This window comes from Stenella coeruleoalba (assembly GCF_951394435.1).
Source record: "Stenella coeruleoalba genome assembly, chromosome: 11".
Taxonomy (NCBI): domain Eukaryota; kingdom Metazoa; phylum Chordata; class Mammalia; order Artiodactyla; family Delphinidae; genus Stenella; species Stenella coeruleoalba.
Window position 1 is genome coordinate 92,459,946 of NC_137157.1, and position 18,490 is coordinate 92,478,435.

Consider the following 18,490-nt stretch of genomic DNA (forward strand, 5'->3'; position numbering starts at 1 on the left):
TTTAAGAAACAACTCTGTGATTTATAACTGCAAGGGTCAGAGGGAAGAGAAAACCGACCAGTTAGAATTGTTTAGCGGCATCGTTTTATGTATTTATTTTACATGGCAGACTTTTTTTGCCTCTGAAAATGGAATGGTGGTTGACATTGGCTTTTATAGAAAATTATATTGATGGTTTGAATTGTGAAGGAGGTACTCTTAAGGGAAGAAGTATTTCCTGGCTGAATGAGAAGAAAGTGATATACAAATTATGAATGGCTTTAAGCTGTACCAGGTGTTTTCTCCGTCCAAAGTAATATGTATGTTTTTATTTATAAATATGCATTCTACAGGTAAATTTGTGGAAGACTAACAGAAATATGGATTTTTAACATTGCAGTTTGTCTGCCTGTTCATCCAAGTCTGTAGAGGCCAGTGGTGTCCGTATGTCTATCTGCTGGTCTCCCCACCCGCCTTTCTCTACAGGCCAGGGTGTCTGCATATGTGTCTTCCTTCCTCTTAAAACAAACACTCCTAGCTCAAGGGGCCAAAGCCGGTACAGCGTTCTGAGATGCAGGTCTGTCTTAGGGAAGCACACGTGCGTTGTTCGACTTTCTATTCTCTCCATTCCTAGATGATAAGCAGCATAAAATCTAGGGACAGGAGAAACTTGGCAAGATTGGACGGTGAGTCAGATACTTGAACGACTTTAAAAAATATTTTTAAACTTTTTCAAGAAGCGTGTCAGTTTCTCAGTGCTGCTTTCACAGTAAACAAGCGGAGATCATGAACTGGGGTTGTGTCTTCTTGTCATAATAGGATCTAACTCAGGGTCTGGGGACAGCAGAGCTGGGACAGGGGCAGAGATGACTCTTGATTCTGTGTCTGTCAGCCATTTGTAACAGAAAGTTTACGTAGATGAATTGTACTTGTCTTCTTGTAAGAGGAAGAGGGACATTTCAGACATATTTCAAAACTGAGTTGCCGATGAGGCTACAGATAGTTTCTCGAGGGTTCGGGTAAGTCAGGCAGTGTCTCATCTGTTGTTAATTAATGAAATGAAACTGGGGTCACTGGAGTCCAACGATGAATGAAAGGTCAGCGAATGGAAAAAACTGTCAATAAAGGAGGATGTCAGCAGAGTGGAACATTGTCAGAGATAAAGATCAGGGAGAATGTACTCTTTGGCTGAGGTAGTGTTGTGTGGAAGTTACCAGGAGTCCTGGTTTGGGACATTTCAAGCCAGCCTGAGCCCTAGATGAATGCTCTGATTTCGCAAAATCTGTGAAGTATTTTAAGGCTGTTTGGATTTGTGCTGCTAGAGATTAGTTGAAAAAATTTGTAAGGAAGAAAAAAAGTTTCTGTTTGTTTTATAATGTGTTATTGCTGTTTTGTTTGGCTTTGGGGTCTTGTTTTGAGGCTGAATAGTGGCTGCTTTCTCTCGTTTTTTTTTTTTTTTTCTGTTTTCTTAGAATTTTCTAGAGCCACACTCACATTTTACTTGTTAGGACCGAAGTTAGAAGCGATTTAGGATAAAATGAGCACTTCAAACAGCCCAGGCTGGCCCGCCTTCCGTTTACGATTGTTGGAGAATCTGTCCCCTCTGAGCGTAGTTCAGTGGAGGACGGGCCGAAAGTCACCGAGACGCCGCCACCGTCTCACCACCGATTCACAAACTGTGATCGTAAGCCGGCCGTGACCGTGTTTTTCGTATCCCCCGCTAGTTCTTCCTCAGCTTTGTTACTGGTCTCGTGTGACTCACACTTACAGAGTTCTTGTTTCTCTGGTCAGGTCAGATCTCCTTCCCTTTTCTCTCCCTCATCGAAGTTTTTGAACCATGTGGCTTGGGGGAAGCAAGGCTCTTCCGTCAGTTTGGGAGAGGCCCGTGGCCATTTTCAGGCTGGTGAAATGAGACTGAAATGAGGGCAGGACCCCAGAGATGTCAGCAGGCTGTCCCCACATCCTAGAGAGCGTTGCAGTTAATTCCGTGGTATTTAGAGACACGGCTTAGCAGAGCGAGTGAGAGTACAGTCTCGAGGCGGGCTCACGTCCAGCCCTGTTGATTATCACCCGGCGTCTTTCTGAACCTCTCTTTCCTTATCTGTAAAGTGGGAGTAATCGAAGCACCTACCTCATGGGGCAGTTGTAAAGACTGAACAAACCCTTGTAAAGTGCTTAGAGCAACGCTTGTCACATAGTAAATGTCCAGTAACTCTGGGAGTCCTTACATTATTTATAAATATGATGACATAAGTTTCAGATGGAATTCAAGTGGCGTTTCCTTGGATTGCCTGGTTTCTCTGTTCTCTGAGAACATTTACTGGACTCTCGTTTTGTTGGATTTAAATGAGAGATCATCTCATGAACTGTTTTGGAAACAGAATAGGAAAAAACATGAAAACAGTTCTTTAGAGAAACACCAGAACAACAAAAGTTAATGGAAGTTAAAATTTAAATTATAATCACAATAGTGGCCGTCAGTTATCACGTTGGGTAGGTGTAACATAGGCAGATAACGTATAGACTCTTTAACATCTATTATTACAAGAACTGCTTTGAGGGAAAAACTCACCTTAAATAACTACATTATGCAGTTAAGAGACTGAAAAGGACAAAACATTAATGAAATAAAACGATAAATCCTAAACAGTGACAGGCACATACGTATGCCAATATTAACTGACCCCTTTTTTGAGATTGCCGTGGCTTATACTTTAGGTGTAGGGATTCTAATTTACTTCATTTCAGTAGCTGCGACAGCCCTAGCACAGCATTTCCTTGAGTGTTGAGTTCCACCAGCTTAGATTTTAAGAGATTTTAGTGGGGGAAATGGGAGGGGAAATTCCATGGTCAAATAAGTTTGGGACCCTTAAATTAAATGAAAGTAAACTAGTTTCCTTAGAGATTTTTTTTCAGAGCTTTTAATACGTGTGCTGTGAGTCTCCCAGGGAGACGTGATATGCAGTGTTTCTGTTACTTTTTGGACCGATATCCCGTCTGTCAGCTTCCTGCAAGGACGCCAGCGCCCTGGAGCAGACTCTGGGAAATGCAGCCTTAGAAGCATGACTGTTTTCGCTTTGTCTCAGGTGTATCCTACCGAGGTGTAGCTGCAGATCAGGGGTGGAGGAGGGGGGCCCCCAGATGAAGCTGGGCACTCGATGTCGGATCACCGTACCACGGAGGGCTCCCTCTGCGCGGGCACAAAGCACTCACGCGTATCAGCTAACTCAGTCCTCTGACAGCTCTGTGAGGCGGGTGTGATCCTTATTCCCATTTTACGGACAGGAAACTGATAGCCAGAGGGCGTAAGTCACTTGTCCAAACAGCTAGAACGTGGTGAAGCCAGGACACAGACTCAGGTACAGGGGCCTCTGCGCGCCCTCCCTCTGCTGTACGGCCGCGGGGCTCACGTGCGTGTGGCTTGTATGCTGCGTGTGTGCACGGGGCGGGCCGGTGGTGGTGAGAGAACAGCACGAAAGTGTGAGGTGACTGTGAGTTTTGTGTGGCTGGAGAGCGCGTTTGGAAAGGGCAAGAAATGCAACCTTAACGCTGAACAGGTACAGGTCCCCAGGGCCTCGTCGGTCCCGCAAAGAAAGGTGGGGTTTCTATAATGGAACCCCCTGCTCTTTCTGTCAGGTTACCTTAAGAACTTTAATAAGCAAACTGCTTAAGGGTAAAAACAGTGCAGACGCTTGGCTTGGAGGCTAGGGCACACCTGCATTTGCAGGCGGCGTGGTTGTCGTCACCGACTTGCTGCTGTCCTAGCTTGCTGTACCGCGCTCCCCATGCTGGGCACAGACAGTGGACACAGGAGTCCCGAGGGTCATGCTTGCGTTGAACATAATACAGGGGATAAAAACGGGTGACACCGCCCCCATCAACTCCCTGCACTTCCGCAGTTTTTGAGGGCATATTTTATATGTCTCTGGAAGCGCAGGAAAGGCTAATGGAATGTAGCTCAAGGAGATGGAGATAAATATTTAGTGAGATTTTAGGGTCCTTTTTAAGATTTTATTTTATTTTTTATTGGAGTATAGTTGCTTTACAATGTTGTGTTAGTTTCTTGCCGTGTAGCAAAGTGAATCAGTCATATGTATACATATGTCCACTCTTCTTGAGAGTTCCTTCCCATTTAGGTCACCACAGAGCACTGAGTAGGGTTCCCTGTGCTATACAGTAGGTTCTCATTAGTTATCTATTTTATACATAGTCGTGGGTATATGTCAGTCCCAGCTAGGGTCCTTTTTAAGGCTTGATTAAAGAGGTAAAAATGAGGCTGCTCTGTCTTCTTAACTGTTTTTTAATTTAGTAGTATTAAAAATATACACATATTCCCTATAATCCAAATGTCTTTGGTTCCGAGTTTAGATGTAGTGACTAGGGAGGGTCTGGATAGTGAGGGACTCATCTGAACATGTATCAGAGTGTATTCAGTTCTTGGGTTTGGATTTGGGTAGCAAGGAGGATTTAGATTGGAAAACCCAGGGAAGACCTTGTTCATCTTTTCTTTTCTGAAAGGAGGTGAGAGTGTCTCCTTAGCCAATAGATTTCTCTTCATTAACAGGGAGTGAGATTGTGACCTAATGAAGATCCTAGAGTAGGTCATTATAAGGAAGGGACTGGAAAACACTGAATTCCTCCGAGTCCAGAAATCTTGCCACGAGGCGTCCATGTAACCTGAGCGGTTAGGGTCTGTCGGCCCTTGTTCACAGCGCTCAGCCAGTGAACAGGAGACCCCGGAATCGGGGGTCATTATGCGACCCTCGATATAGAGAATATTTGTAAGAGTAAAGGGGGTATGTGGTATCTTTGAAATATAAAACTTATACAGTAGGAAGATTTAAAGTTCATTCTGGAAGGAGCTTTTAACTCTGTCAATTTTATTTTGAAGAAGTCACGTCTGGCCTCAGTTCATGTGTTTTTGTATCCGCATTTTGCATCTGTCTTGGCTCGGTTATCTGCTACTTTCAGTCCTCTTTAAGTCACACGAAATACGACAGGGAGCAGGGGGAAGACATAGGATGCGTGAAGGTGAAGGGAGTGAGAGCGAGGGGGTGAGTCACTAAGTGCCTTCAGGGCCTGGGGTCACTTTCGTGGGCTTGCAAAGCTGGGTCTGGTGCTGGATTGTACCCCAGACCGAGCAGCTGTGGACGGGGCTCCACTTCCATCTGTGGGATCTGATTGTTCTTTTCAGACAACTGTATTTGAGTAGTTAGCAGAAGGCTGGTTTTCATCTTTATGCACGGCGTAACTGTACCCTGTCTGTCCTTAGGTGGGTTTGCCGAGTTCTCCCGCTGTTTCCCTGGCCTCTGTGAAGGAAAATCCACCCTAGTCCCCACCTGCATTTCTCAGCCTTGCTTACCTGTTGCCAACATTGGGCCAACCCGAATTCTGCCCAATCTCTATCTTGGCTGCCAGCGAGATGTCCTCAACAAGGTGGGTGCTTTGAACATAACCTTCATTGCAGGGTTTCTTGACAGCAGCTGGAGAAGCACTGGGCTGCCGGCGGGCTGTCCTTTCAGGCACACGCACCCCGTGTTCTTAGTGCAGCTCCCCTGTGAGCAGCCCAGCGGCCGTACCATCCTCCCCAGTGCCGTCTGCTGTGACGTTCTGCTCGCTGTAGGAAGGCTAAGCCGTTGTCAAGTGTGCTGTGCTTACAGGTCCAGGAGACCTGCGGTTGGGCACACCCAGGAAGGCTCATGCCGCCTAGATGATTTCACATATAGAGATGTATTTATTTACTGCAGCAACTAGAAAGGGACTCGGGTTGGCTTGGACTGAGGAAGATCTCACGATGACTCCTGGCTAGAGGGGCGGGGAGGGGGGTAAAAGGATGGTGAGGACCAGCGCTAAGAAGACGCTCTGCAGGCGCCCCGCCTGAGGCCCCTTGGAGCAGTTTGGTTGAGAAAGAAGAGGGAGGACCGTAAATAACTGGATGAAAAGGATGTGAGCCGTTCTGAACAAGGTGTATCCCACGGAGGAGCCGTGTTGATTGCTTGAGGCCATTATATATAACGGTACACACGTGACAGCGGCAGAACTAAGATCCGTCTGTCTCCACTGCTTATATGCTCTTAACAAGTGGTGCCAGAAAACAGTGCTCTAACTGCCTGGAAAGTGGTTTGTCTCTAATTGAAAAAGCAGTCAAAGATCGTAATTCAACCGCTGGTGATCTGCAAGTGCTGCTTTTTGGGTATTTCTGCTTGAGGAGCTGAAAGAATTGGGCTGACCGTAAGATAAGCTTCCAGGTGGGCTTGCTTTACTTTAGCACGTGGAGAGCAAAAACACCCTCTCACTGGGCAGCAAGGAGGCATTCTTTTTGCTCTCTTCTTCTTTTTTGTTCTCAAAACTCCTGCCTCTTCAGAATTTTGCCTGGACATTTTTGCTAACATGTCTGCTCGTTCTGTGAGGTATTTGAAATTTGATAGCTTATGCTTGCACTGAGCCTTTCTGGTGGGGTCACGATGTCTTTGAGCACGTGCATTTTATTAGTTCTCTTTGAGAGATAAGCAAACTATGTCACAGAAAGCAAAATTGATTTCCTAAAGTCACATGCAACCCTGGGGCACACCCGGAGGTGCTTTATTTAATCCTTAGATCAGCAAATAAAACAAAATGAAATAAAATTCCTAGTTAAGGATCCTGTTCAGAATCCCCCCCAGTAAAACTTAACCGGTCACTGGCAGGTGATTTACAAGTAGTTATGTGACAGGTCCTTTCTGTTACTTCTGACATTCAGTGCAGTGGTACCTTGATTTTGCTGCATACCTTTTCCAGGTTTAACAAATGTGTCAGTTAACAGCTAAGTGAGGCCTGCAGGGTGAGAGCAGTTAAACTGGAACCTGAAGTTGAGGTGTGCCGGGGGCTGATAGTTTTCTGTTTTTAATTGGCTTCTACATGTCCGTGTGCTAAACAGGATAGGCACACAGATGCCTTGAAAGGAAATGGTTGTAGGGGGAGAATGGGCTTATGCAAGCTCACGGGGAAACAGGTTGAGCAAGGAGTCATTGGGGAAGACCGTGAGAAAGCTGCTTTGGGAGCTGCCGACGTGCAGACTAGGGAGTGGTGAGAAGAGTGCTTTCAAGGTGGCGAGTAGAAATTTCTATGTACGTAACCTCTAGGTTCACTGTTGAGCAGAGTCCTAGTGCTGGAGGGGACCTTACAGATCATTTAGTCAGCCTCCTTCGTTCGATAATGAGGAAATCGTAATTCCAGAAATGTTATATAAATTCCACCACATCACCCCGCTGCTGGGTCTTAGAACTGGATGTGCCTCTCTTTCGAAAACAGCATAAACTCATCTCCCTGCTCCACTCTCTGGTTTAAACTTCCCAGGAGAAATAATGTGTTCTCTTCTTCTGGAAGATCTCCAGAGATGAAGATTTTATAATCTCCCCTGATAGTACGTTCCTTTTTAGTCAAACTTAGAAGTTTCTAAGAACCACCACCACAAGACCACTAATCTTATTAGTCATCTTCCTATTTATTTATTTATTTGTAATAAAGTGCCACTAAAATATGTTAAAAGCATGTCACGGAAAATTTCTGGGGAGGATGATAGTGTTTATCATTTAGAATGCTAGGCCCTTTATGTCACTGCATTTAACCCTCATAATAGGATTTGGAGGTAGGTTGGCTCTGAGTTATGTCACTTACTTACCCAAGATTTTGTGGCTAGAAAGTCATTGACCTCAAAGCTAGTGAGTGACAGAGACCTCCTCAAACCCAAACTACTCTGGCTCTAAGTCCTGTGTTTGTAGAACACCAGAAATCCTCATCGTCTGGAAATTGAAATCTCTGTAACAGGCTGTCATGAAGGACTGACAAGTCTTAACAGTCTGTTGAATCACAGCTGAGATTTGTTTCCTCCTGCTTTGTCTACAGCATGTTCTATACCAGCATCATCCCACAGAAGTATAATGCAAGCCACATATATAATCTAGAATGTTCTGATAGCCTTATTTAAAAAGTTAAAGAAAAACCCAAGTGAAATTAATTTTAATGACATTCATCACTGTATGTCTAGAATATTACCATTTCAACATGCAATCAATATAAAAAATTATTGGCACTTTACAGTTTTTGGTACTAGGTCTTTGAAATCTGGTGTGTGTCTTATGGACTCTCACTGTGGACGTGCCACATGTGCCTGTGCTTCCACAGATCAGACGGTGCAGGTCAATACTCTCAGCATGTGATTGTTTTTACTTAGGTCTCAAAGACATAGCTCTTCTGTAAAAGACTGTAAGAAGGCACTGGTAGCAAAAAGAACACACTTCCTTTCCCCTCGCATCTGTACTTTGTTTCCCACAATCTGTCCTCCTCTGGTCTTTGAACTGGAGTTGTACAGCTGTTACACTAAAGCAGTTTGCTGGTGCCCACAGTTCACATCTGACTGAGTGGGACTTGAACCAGAATCTCTAGTTATAATGGGACAGACAGAAGTTCCTGATGTTTTTTTCTCCTTGACCAGTTAAAATTTCAAACGGACTTTTGTTTCCCACTTACACACAGGGTGTACGATGGGATTCCCTACCGCGAGTCGTTCCTGAGCCGGGACCTCTTCGGCTTCTTCCCTAAAGCTGCCGTGCCCGCGCCTTCCCCATTTTAAACAGGGTGCGGCCAGCTTTTTGGGGGGTAGCTTCTTATTTCAGTCTTCTAACACGCACAGTTGGCTTTCCTGGGCTGCCTTGCTGTTCTGCCCGTCCCCAGGACTACTGCCACTTTCTCTGGTGTTTTCATACGAGAGTTAGGCTGTAGCCTGGACACCGTATAGCCAAATACTGCTTTCAGGTTTCTCTGTGATCTAGGAAGACAAAGGCTCATGTCGTCAAAATGATCAGTGAAAGTATTTATTCAGGGTCCACGGTGTGTAGAACGCCATACAGAGTGCAGGTTGGTTAGACAAGGCCTGTTCCTGAGACGGTAATTCGCAAACAAGGTGATTCAGGCAGGAGCGAGAGCCGGCTCCGGACCGGGAGGATTCGCATGCCAGGTCTTCGCCTCACCGGCCGGAGCCACGTGCCCCGAATCTGCTTCTTCACCTGCAACCTGAGATGATTCCTGCCCCCTAGTGTTCTTGTGAGGCTCCTGTGACGTGGCCTTACGCCAGGCACCAAGAGCAGTTCCTGGTTTATAGGGACACTGTTATTGTCACCACCGGGTAGGGTGTACAAGGGTCTGGGGTGAGTGGTGGGTACATTGGGCGTGGCTGGCTGAGGAAGGCAGGCTGGAGGAAGTAGGTCAATTCTGAAGGCAAGGGGAGTGGCAAATGCAAACTCACTCATTAAATTGACTTCAGAAAGAAAAATTACAACTCCTTTATGTACATTTGCAGTGCCTGTGTGATTTAATGGGACCTCTGTCCTCAGCCTGAATGAACGTGGGCAACCTGACCAAACAGAGCAGTTGTATTAAAGCTGTATTCCATATATTACTCCACAGTCTGTATCAACAGAGTATAGAGCCCATATTTAGAAATTAGTCCAACTACGGGGCAAAGTTGTTTCATGGTTTAGGAGAAGGAAACAAAGGGGGAAAAAAAGTGAATGCAAATCATAGCAGTAAAATTAAGATTTATTTTTTGACTCACAAAAATTATTTTTGAACACTTTCTTGATTGTGTTTTGAAACCAGAATCTATTTTTTAATTTCTTAGGGGGTAGTCTTTTCTACTTTACAGCTGAACCCTTTTTTATACCCAGCCTGCTACATTCAGTGTAATTTCCCTACTTGAGGCCAATTAGGAGAAAGGACAGTTTGAATTAGTGAAAGATATACATTACAGGCTGGGGGGTGGGCAGCAACTTTACTGAGATATAATTTATATACCATGTGATTTATAAGTTATTTTTAATTGAGATGTAATTGACGTATAACATATATATAATGACGTATATGTTATACGTCATTATATAATTGACATATAACATATTTCAAGTATATTAGTTTCAAGTAACATTATATCCAACATTCAGTATTTGTATATATTGCTAAATGATCACAATAAATCTAAGTTAACATCTACCACCACACATAGCTACTCCTTTTTTTTCCTATGATGAGAACTTTTAAGATTTCTCAGCCACTTTCAAATATGCAATACACTGTTATTATCTGTAGCCGGCATGCTGTGCATTACATCTCCATGACTGACTTGTTTTGTGACTGGAAGTTTGTACCTTTCGACCACCTTTACCCCTCCCCTCCACCACCTCTGGCAGCCACCACTCTGTTCTCTGCACCTATGAATTCAGTTTCTGTTTGTTTTTCAGATTCCACATGTAAGTGAGATCATACAGTATTTGTCCTTCTCTGTCTGACTTAGTTCGCTTCGCATAATGCCTTCAAGGTTCATCCTTGCTGCCGCAAATGGCAAGATTTCCTTCTTTTCTAAGGCTGAATAATATTCCATTGTGTACATAATACCACGTCGTCTTTATCCATTCATCTGTCAGTGGGCACTTAGGTTGTTTCCATGTCTCGACTTCTGTAAATAGTGCTGCAGTGCACAAGGGGGTGCATGTGTCTTTTGGAGATAGTGTTTTTGTTTCCTTCGGATAAATACCCAGCAGTGGAATTGATGGATCAGATGGCAGCTCTATTTTTTTTTTTTTTTTTTTTTTTTTTTGCAGTACGCGGGCCTCTCACTGCAGTGGCCTCTACCGTTGCGGAGCACAGGCTCCGGACGCGCAGGCTCAGAGGCCATGGCTCACTGGCCCAGCCGCTCCGCGGCATGTGGAATCCTCCCGGACCGGGGCACGAACCCGTGTCCCCTGCACCGGCAGGCAGACTCCCAACCACTGCGCCACCAGGGAAGCCCGGCAGCTCTATTTTTAATTTTTTGAGGGACCGCCACACTGTTTTCCATAGTGGCTGTACCAGTTTACATTCCCACAAACTATTATTTTAAAAATAAGGTAAAGTAAGGGAACTAACGTTTATTGAAACTTCTTGTATATTATGTGCCACTTTATCCTCATAACAGCTTTACAAAATAGAGATCGTTAGCCCTGTTTTACAGGTAAGGAAACTAAAGCTGAGGGAGGTCAGGTAGCCCCTCCAAGGTCACTCAGGTGGCGGACAGTCACGTGCTGAGCCGGGCTCCCAGTTTTCTGGGACTGGTGCCCGTGTGCTTGTCCTGCACACTGAGTTCACCCACAGTAACAGGAGGAAGGAGGGTTTAGAGGCACGTGTGCTGGCAGAAAGGGAAGTGGTGGTAGAAGTTTATCAAAACTTCCTTCTGACTGTTTCTGTTTTCTCCATGAGCAGAGAGAGAGGGTGAGGGAGGACATATGGAGGGTTTGAAAAGAACGGGGAAGGGCTGGAATGGCATCCAGGCTAGAGGCCAGGTGAAGACCAGGGGCATGGAGCGCCCGCTGGGGAGCGTGGCTGGAGGGGGCCCGGCACCAGCGCTGCTGAGTGTTCTTCTCGGGCCACGTTCAGCTGCCTGCGTGCAGGTGCAGACTCGGCGGCGAGCCAGGTTCATCCAGGGCTGTGATCTTGCCACGTGAGTGTGAAGAGGTGACGGAGGGACCCAGTAATTGAGGGTGAAAGCGAGGGAGGGATTCCAGGTGACCCTCGAACAGTGAGGGGGTTAATCCTCGTATCGTTTATGGTCGGCCCTCGCCCTCCGCAGGGCCTCTGCAACCTCAGATTCAACCAGCTGTGGAGCCTGTAATACTGTAGTGTTTACTGTTGAAAAGCATGCACGTGTAAGTGGACCCGCACAGTTTAAACCTGAGTTGTTCAAGGGTCAACTGTGTAGTGACTGGCCCCAGAATTTAAGCTGGGCCAGGAAGCAAGGACAGACGTCATGAGGATGAAGGACAGAGAGGAGGCTGAATGAGGTCCGGGGGGGATCGAGGGACGCCAGGAGTGGTGGTAGAAGGCAGTAAGCTGGAAGGAAGGAGGCGGCGTCCTGCAGCGCGTTGTGTGAGGTTATGGTTACTGGTAATGGCAGAGACCGGACCGGGCCTCGGGAGGGAGTGCTCAAGGTGAGGCGCTCAGAGAACCCAGAGGCCACGGTGTCGGAAGGATATTTGAAGGCCGGAGAAGAAAGATTACGTTATCAGTAGGAGGCACGTGTTAGCCGACTGAGCACAAAGTTGAGCCAAATATGCAACAGCATGAAGGCTCTCTGGAAGCCTAAGGATTACGGTGTTTAATGACGGGACAGAGTCATACTGAGTTGTGTACGCTTTACACAACACACTGAAACAACAATGAATGAATTACGTAAATTCCTTAAAATGTGGTAGGAAGTCAAGACCTCCATCTCTGAGTAAAAGCAGTCATGATTCTATAAAACAAACCCGTTCTTCATACTTGTGGTTCCATCCCAGTTCTTGCTGTCAGGAGCATTGACATAAGATGCCCTCTCGGCCACTTACATGCCCGGCCGTGAACATCATCAGGAGAGAAGGGAACAGAACGGTCACATGACAGTCACGTGACGCCTTAGCTGACTGCAGCCCCCACCCACCCCTCTGCTCTGCCGCCCTCGGCAGGTGGGCGCCTGTCTCCTGGCAGCAGTGGGCTCCGGGCCGTCGCAGGGCTACTAACCCCATTTGAACAGCTTACTCACCAGGACGCAATTGTGTTTGTTCTCGGACCTGTTTAGGCCAATGTACTTGTTATCATAACGATGTACGTTAGTTAAAATATTGCATACACGGATGAAATATGAATGAGGAAAGAGAGTTGTTTTTCTATGACCTAAGCTAAGTGGTTTCAAAAGATTCGGGAAAGGGACTTCCCTGGTGGCGCAGTGGTTGGGACTCCGCACTCCCAGTGCAGGGGGCTGGGGTTTGATCCCTGGTCAGGGAACTAGATCCCGCATGCATGCCGCCACAACTAAGGGGCCCATGTGCCTCAACTGTGAAGCCAGCGAGCCACGATTAAGGAGCCCACAAGCTGCAACTAAGGAGCCCGCCTGTCGCAACTAAGACCCAGTGCAACCAAATAAATAAATAAATGTTAAAAAAAAAAAAGATTCAGGAAAGACTGATTGCTCTACGTTTTTTTCTGTCTTACTAGGCAGGGGAAGGCAGCCGTAGAATATTTAGGGGACAGTCATAATCTAGAAGATTCTGTCCTGATTTATTGCTTTACTAGTTCTTGCTCTTTAAAGAATGGAAAGTATAAGTGGTAGATGCATTTGGTTGTGATTTTCTTAAGAACTCCAGTCAGCTAACCTATTTTTAAAAAAACACCAAGAAATTAGTGAATTAAAGTACATTTATTTGTTTTGAGTTAAAATGTTTTACGTATATATGTAACATTTTTAACGGTTTCCTCTTTTAACTCATTTTTTCCACTGATGTATAACTACCATTTTTTTCTCATTTCATTTTGCGGTTAAATTATTTTATTATCACTCCATTTCAACACATTAATGTCCCCTCCCCCCTTACATCAGTTGTCTAAAATAAAGCTACTACTTAAGTGCCTCTCTTCGTGGCACACCGTTTTATACGTGGAGAATATTGTTGAGACATAAACAACGTTGTAGGCTTGGATGACTGATGTTTCTTACGTGAGGTCAGAACTGCCCCTTTTTCGTGTTTCCTTTCCATCGGGCCATGACCACTGGGCACGTGGCAGCAGTGGCGTGAGGCTGGGGGACGTGCACGTGGGCAGCCAGGCCTCAGCCGGGAGCAGCAGATGCCAGTGTGAACACGGCAGCAGGGCCACGCTGTGATGCCCGTGGCTGCAACTGAGGTGACAATCAGGGAAGAAAGAGGTAAAACAGGTGATTAGTCTCCTCCAGTAGCCATCAAGTGTCCTGAGTTACGTCCATGCCCAGAGGGGTGCTCCTTTATGTCCTAACTGGTTACAGTTAAAAAGGGTGGAAAAGGATGCAGTTAAAACTTCATATTCTGTTACTTCATTTGGTTAAAAAGAAAGTCTGTATGTAGGCGAGTTACTTTATTGCTCCATCTAATTTGCTTTAAAAAGAACTTCAGTAGAGAATGGCAGTTAAGAGGACGGATTCTGGAGATGAGAATATGCTTGGATTTGGATTTCTACTCTGGACCACTTGTTAGCTGTATAACTTTGGAAACATTCCATGAACTCTCTAAGCCTCAGTTTCCTCATTTTAAAAATGAGAAGAAGAATAGTATCCATCTCAAAGGGTGGTTGTGAGGATTAAATGAGACGGTGCATTTAAAGGCTTAGCACAGTCCCAGGTACACAGTAGGCACTCGGTAAACGTTAGATGTTGTTTATTAACGTGTACCATAGTAGTATATTGTTAATATAACATAGCAACTGTAGCAAAGGTGCCCAACACATTTTTCATTGAATTTAGGTTTAAGTGGTCATTTCTACAGAATGTAGACTATTAGGCTAATTGTCAGAAGTGTACATTATTCTAGACTTTGTGTGGGGAAATCACATTTGATGCTCACTACTGACTTGTCTCACGTTAGTGTTGTCATTTGTGAGCATCGCCTGTGGTCTTTTGTGTAGAGTAGGTAACGCTGCCCGTGTCAGCCTCTCTCCTCAGAAACTCCTGTGTCTTTATTATCGTACTACTTTTAATTTAATAAATCTCTGTCACACTGTTGATGGAAAGGAGATGGAAATGTAAAAAGGTTCCTTTCTTTAAGGAGCGTTCATGAGAGAGGCATGAAAGACTTTTATCTCCAGTAATGCTGCCGTTCTTGCGTGGGAAACGCTGTGGTGATCAGACAGTGGTAGAAAACAGTGTGACCTTCGCTCGTGTACAGACATTTAAAAGTTGTAAACACCACTGAGATCTAACGGGAGCCTACGAGACCTTCGGAAGGCGAGGGTCAGTCACTCTAAGAAGCTCGCCCAGCTCCACAAGCTGTTTCTTGACTCTGTCATCTGATAGCCGAGAGGGCTGCACACCTGATCTGGATTTACTCAGTCTACTTTTCTGTAAAACAATATATTTATTGCGCTGAATGTGGTAATTGAAGGGATGAGCGCGTTGGCAGGAGGCTAAAATAGGGAGAAAATGACCAACTGTCCTTCGGGGAGTTGGAGTTGGAACAGATCTGTAGAGGAGGTAGCATTCCAAGAAAAGGAAGACGTGACCAGAGTTGCTTCGAAGAGAATGATTTCAGGCCAGGGACATTTCCTGAGAGGCAGCAATGGATGACTAAATGAAGCGGGTTGTATAGGCTTGCCTGGAAAATGGTGGACGGGATGTTAGCTGAACAAACACGTACCGAGTGCAGCTATGTACCTGGTGCTGAAGGGAGAAGAACAGGCAAGCATCCGGCCAAGACCTCACTACTTCACTGCTTAATAGGAGAGACGAGGGAACCTGCTAATGTGCTCGGTGCTTTACTAATAGCATGTCCAAAGTCCTTCGGACGGGCAGAGAACAGAATGGTTAATTATGCACCCGTAGGAGGGCTTCATAGTAAGGTTAACTTAAAGTAGAAAAGTGGAAGAGTCATCAGGAAGAGGAACAGGGCCTGCTGAGCTCAGACGGTGCGAGCAGCATCGGGGAAGGGGGATGCGCATGTGAAGGGGATTTGGCGATGGTACGGAACAGGAGCAGGCAGTGAGACATGATGAAACTAAGTGTGGAGAAAGCACGTAGCTCGCGTTTAATTACAAGAAAGATTACTCCGGTTGTTGTTTGGAGAGGAAAACACCGCAAACTTCAAGAGCTCCCTGTTGGCTCTTTTGCTACCATGGTGAGGGCTTACCCCTGAGCAGCGACTGGGAATAGAGAGAAAGGGTGGACGGGAGGGGCGATACCAGGAGGGTTTGGCAACATTAGGATGGGGGTGGTGAGGAAGAAAAACAGGACGAAATGATCCCATTTTCTAGCTCAAGTGTCTGGGTGGATGTTATTACCAAAAACCGGTTTTGGATTACAGAGAGGAAACAAGAATTTGAGGCAGAGAAGGGAGAAAGAGAATGTGCTGTGTTTCTGACATTTTGAGTTTGAAGGTCCTGAGGAACATCCAAATAGAGATACCAGGAAGCGGCTGGAAATGACGTCAGAAATTAAAGAGGGCGTGTGTGTGTGTGTGTGTGTGTGTGTGTGTGTGTGTGTGTGTGTATTTATTTAAGAGTCATCAGCATGTAGAGGTGATAATTAAAACTACGGAGGGGGCTTCCCTGGTGGCGCAGTGGTTGAGAGTCTGCCTGCCGATGCAGGGGACACGGGTTCATGCCCACGTCTGGGAAGATCGTATGTGCCGCGGAGCGGCTGGGCCCGTGAGCCATGGCCGCTGAGCCTGCGCGTCCGGAGCCTGTGCTCTGCAACGGGAGAGGCCACAGCAGTGAGAGGCCGGCGTACCGCAAAAAAAAAACCCCAAAAAAACAAACAAAAAGAAACTACGGAAACAGAGTCAACCTTCAGAGAGAGTATTTACAGCCAGAAGATGGCCTAGGACTGTATCTTAGAGAACAACCAGCATGTTCAGTTTGGGAAGAAAATGTTCTCATTGTGTGTGCATATATTCTGAAGTCATAGCACAAAATAAACAAAACAAACAAACAAAAGTATTCTAGCATACTCCCAAATCTTGTAAATCAATGCACTTATTCATGCATTTTGGGGATTACATCTAACATGGTCATAATAAATTTACATAGTTGCCCAGGAGGGGCAAGTCATAGTAAACTGTCGCGGTTTTATTTTCTGTTCTTTGTTCCACTTCTCTCTCTAGTAATGAAGATAATAGAGAGTTGACTATATTAGTGATGTGTGATCTTTTAAACAGCCTATTTTGCCCTTAAAAAATTCTGCTTTAAAGCCTCAATAAATTTAAGAAAACTGAAATCATATCAGGCATCTTTTCCGACCACAACGCTATAAGGCTAGAAATCAATTACAGGGAGAAAACTGCAAAAAGCACAAACACGTGGAGGCTAAACAATATGCTACTGAACAACCAGTGGATAACTGAAGAAATCAAAGAGGAAATCAGAAAATACCTTGAGACAAATGAAAATGAAAACACGACGATCCAAAACCTACAGGATGCAACAAAAGCAGTTCTAAGAGGGAAGTTTATGGTGATACAAATTTACCTCAGGAAACAAGAAAAATCTCAAATAAACAACCTAAACCTTATGCCTAAAGCAACTAGAGAAAGAAGAACAAACAAAGCCCAAAGTTAGTAGAATGAAAGAAATCAGAGCAGAAATAAATGAAATAGAGACTAAAAAAACAATAGAAAAGATCAATGAAACTAAAAGCTGGTTCTTTGAAAAGATAAGTGAAATTGATCAACGTTTAGCCAGACTCATCAAGGAAAAAAGGGAGAGGGCCCAAATCAGTAAAATCAGAAGTGACAAGGAAGTTGCAGTCTACACCACAGAAATACAAAGGATCATAGGAGACCACTGTGAGCAACTATATGCCAATAAAGTAGACAACCTAGAAGAAATGGACAAATTCTTAGAAAGATACAAATACAATCTCCCAAGACTGAACTAGGAAGAAACAGAAAATATGAACAGACCAATTACCAGTACTGAAATTGGATCAGTGATTTTAAAACTCCCAACAAGCAAAAGTCCAGGACCAGATGGCTTCACAGGTGAATTCTACGAAACATTTAGAGAAGACTTAACACCTATCCTTCTGAAACTCTTCCAGAAAATTGCAGAGGAGGGATCACTTCTGAACTCATTCTATGAGGCTACCATCACCCTGATACCCAAACCAGACAAAGATATCACAAAAAAAAGAAAAAATTACAGGCCAATATCACTGACGAACATAGATGCAAAAATCCTCAACAAAATACTAGCAAATCGACTCCAGCAATACATTAAAAGCATCATGCATCATGATCAAGTATGCCAAGGATCAAGGACTTTTCAGTATCCACAAATCTGTCAGTGTGATATATACCACATTAACAAATTGAAGAGTAAAAATCATATGATTATCTTAGTAGATGCAGAAAAAGCTTTTGATAAAATTCAACATCCATTTATAATAATAAAAAAAAACCTCTTCTGAAAGTGGGCATAGAGGGAACATACCTCAACATAATTAAGGCCATATACGGTAAACCCACAGCTAAGATCATACTCAATGGTGAAAAGCTAAAAGCATTTCCTCTAAGATCAGGAACAAGACAAGGATGCCCACTGTTGCCATTTTTATCCAACATAGTTTTGGAAGTCCTAGCCACAGAAATCAGAGAAGAAAAAGAAATAAAAAGAATCCAAATTGGAAAAGAAGTAAAACTGTCACTGTTTGCAGATGACATGCTACTATACATAGAAGATCCTAGAGATGCTACCAGAAAACTACTAGAGCTCATCCATGAATTTAGTAAAGTTGCTGGATATGAAATTAATATACAGAAATATGTTGCATTTCTATACACTAACAAAATATCATAAAGAGAAATTAAGGAAACAGTCCCATTTACCATCACATCAAAAAGAATAAAATACCTAGGAATAAACGTACCTAAGAAGGCAAAAGACCTGTACTCTGAAAACTGTAAGACACTGGTGAAAGAAATTGAACACAACATGATGGAAAGATATATAT

General features: G+C 44.5%; 1 protein-coding gene across 5 annotated transcripts in view; it reads left to right on the forward strand.

Moving 5' to 3' along the window:
• Positions 1-18,490, forward strand: part of DUSP16 (dual specificity phosphatase 16) — an 85,392-nt gene that overhangs the window by 51,430 nt on the left and 15,472 nt on the right. For all 5 annotated transcript variants that reach the window (XM_079937639.1, XM_079937642.1, XM_079937643.1 and 2 more), the window contains one exon: positions 5,252-5,415. In XM_079937639.1, the coding sequence (XP_079793765.1) occupies positions 5,252-5,415 (164 nt within the window). The remainder of the gene's footprint in view (positions 1-5,251; positions 5,416-18,490) is intronic.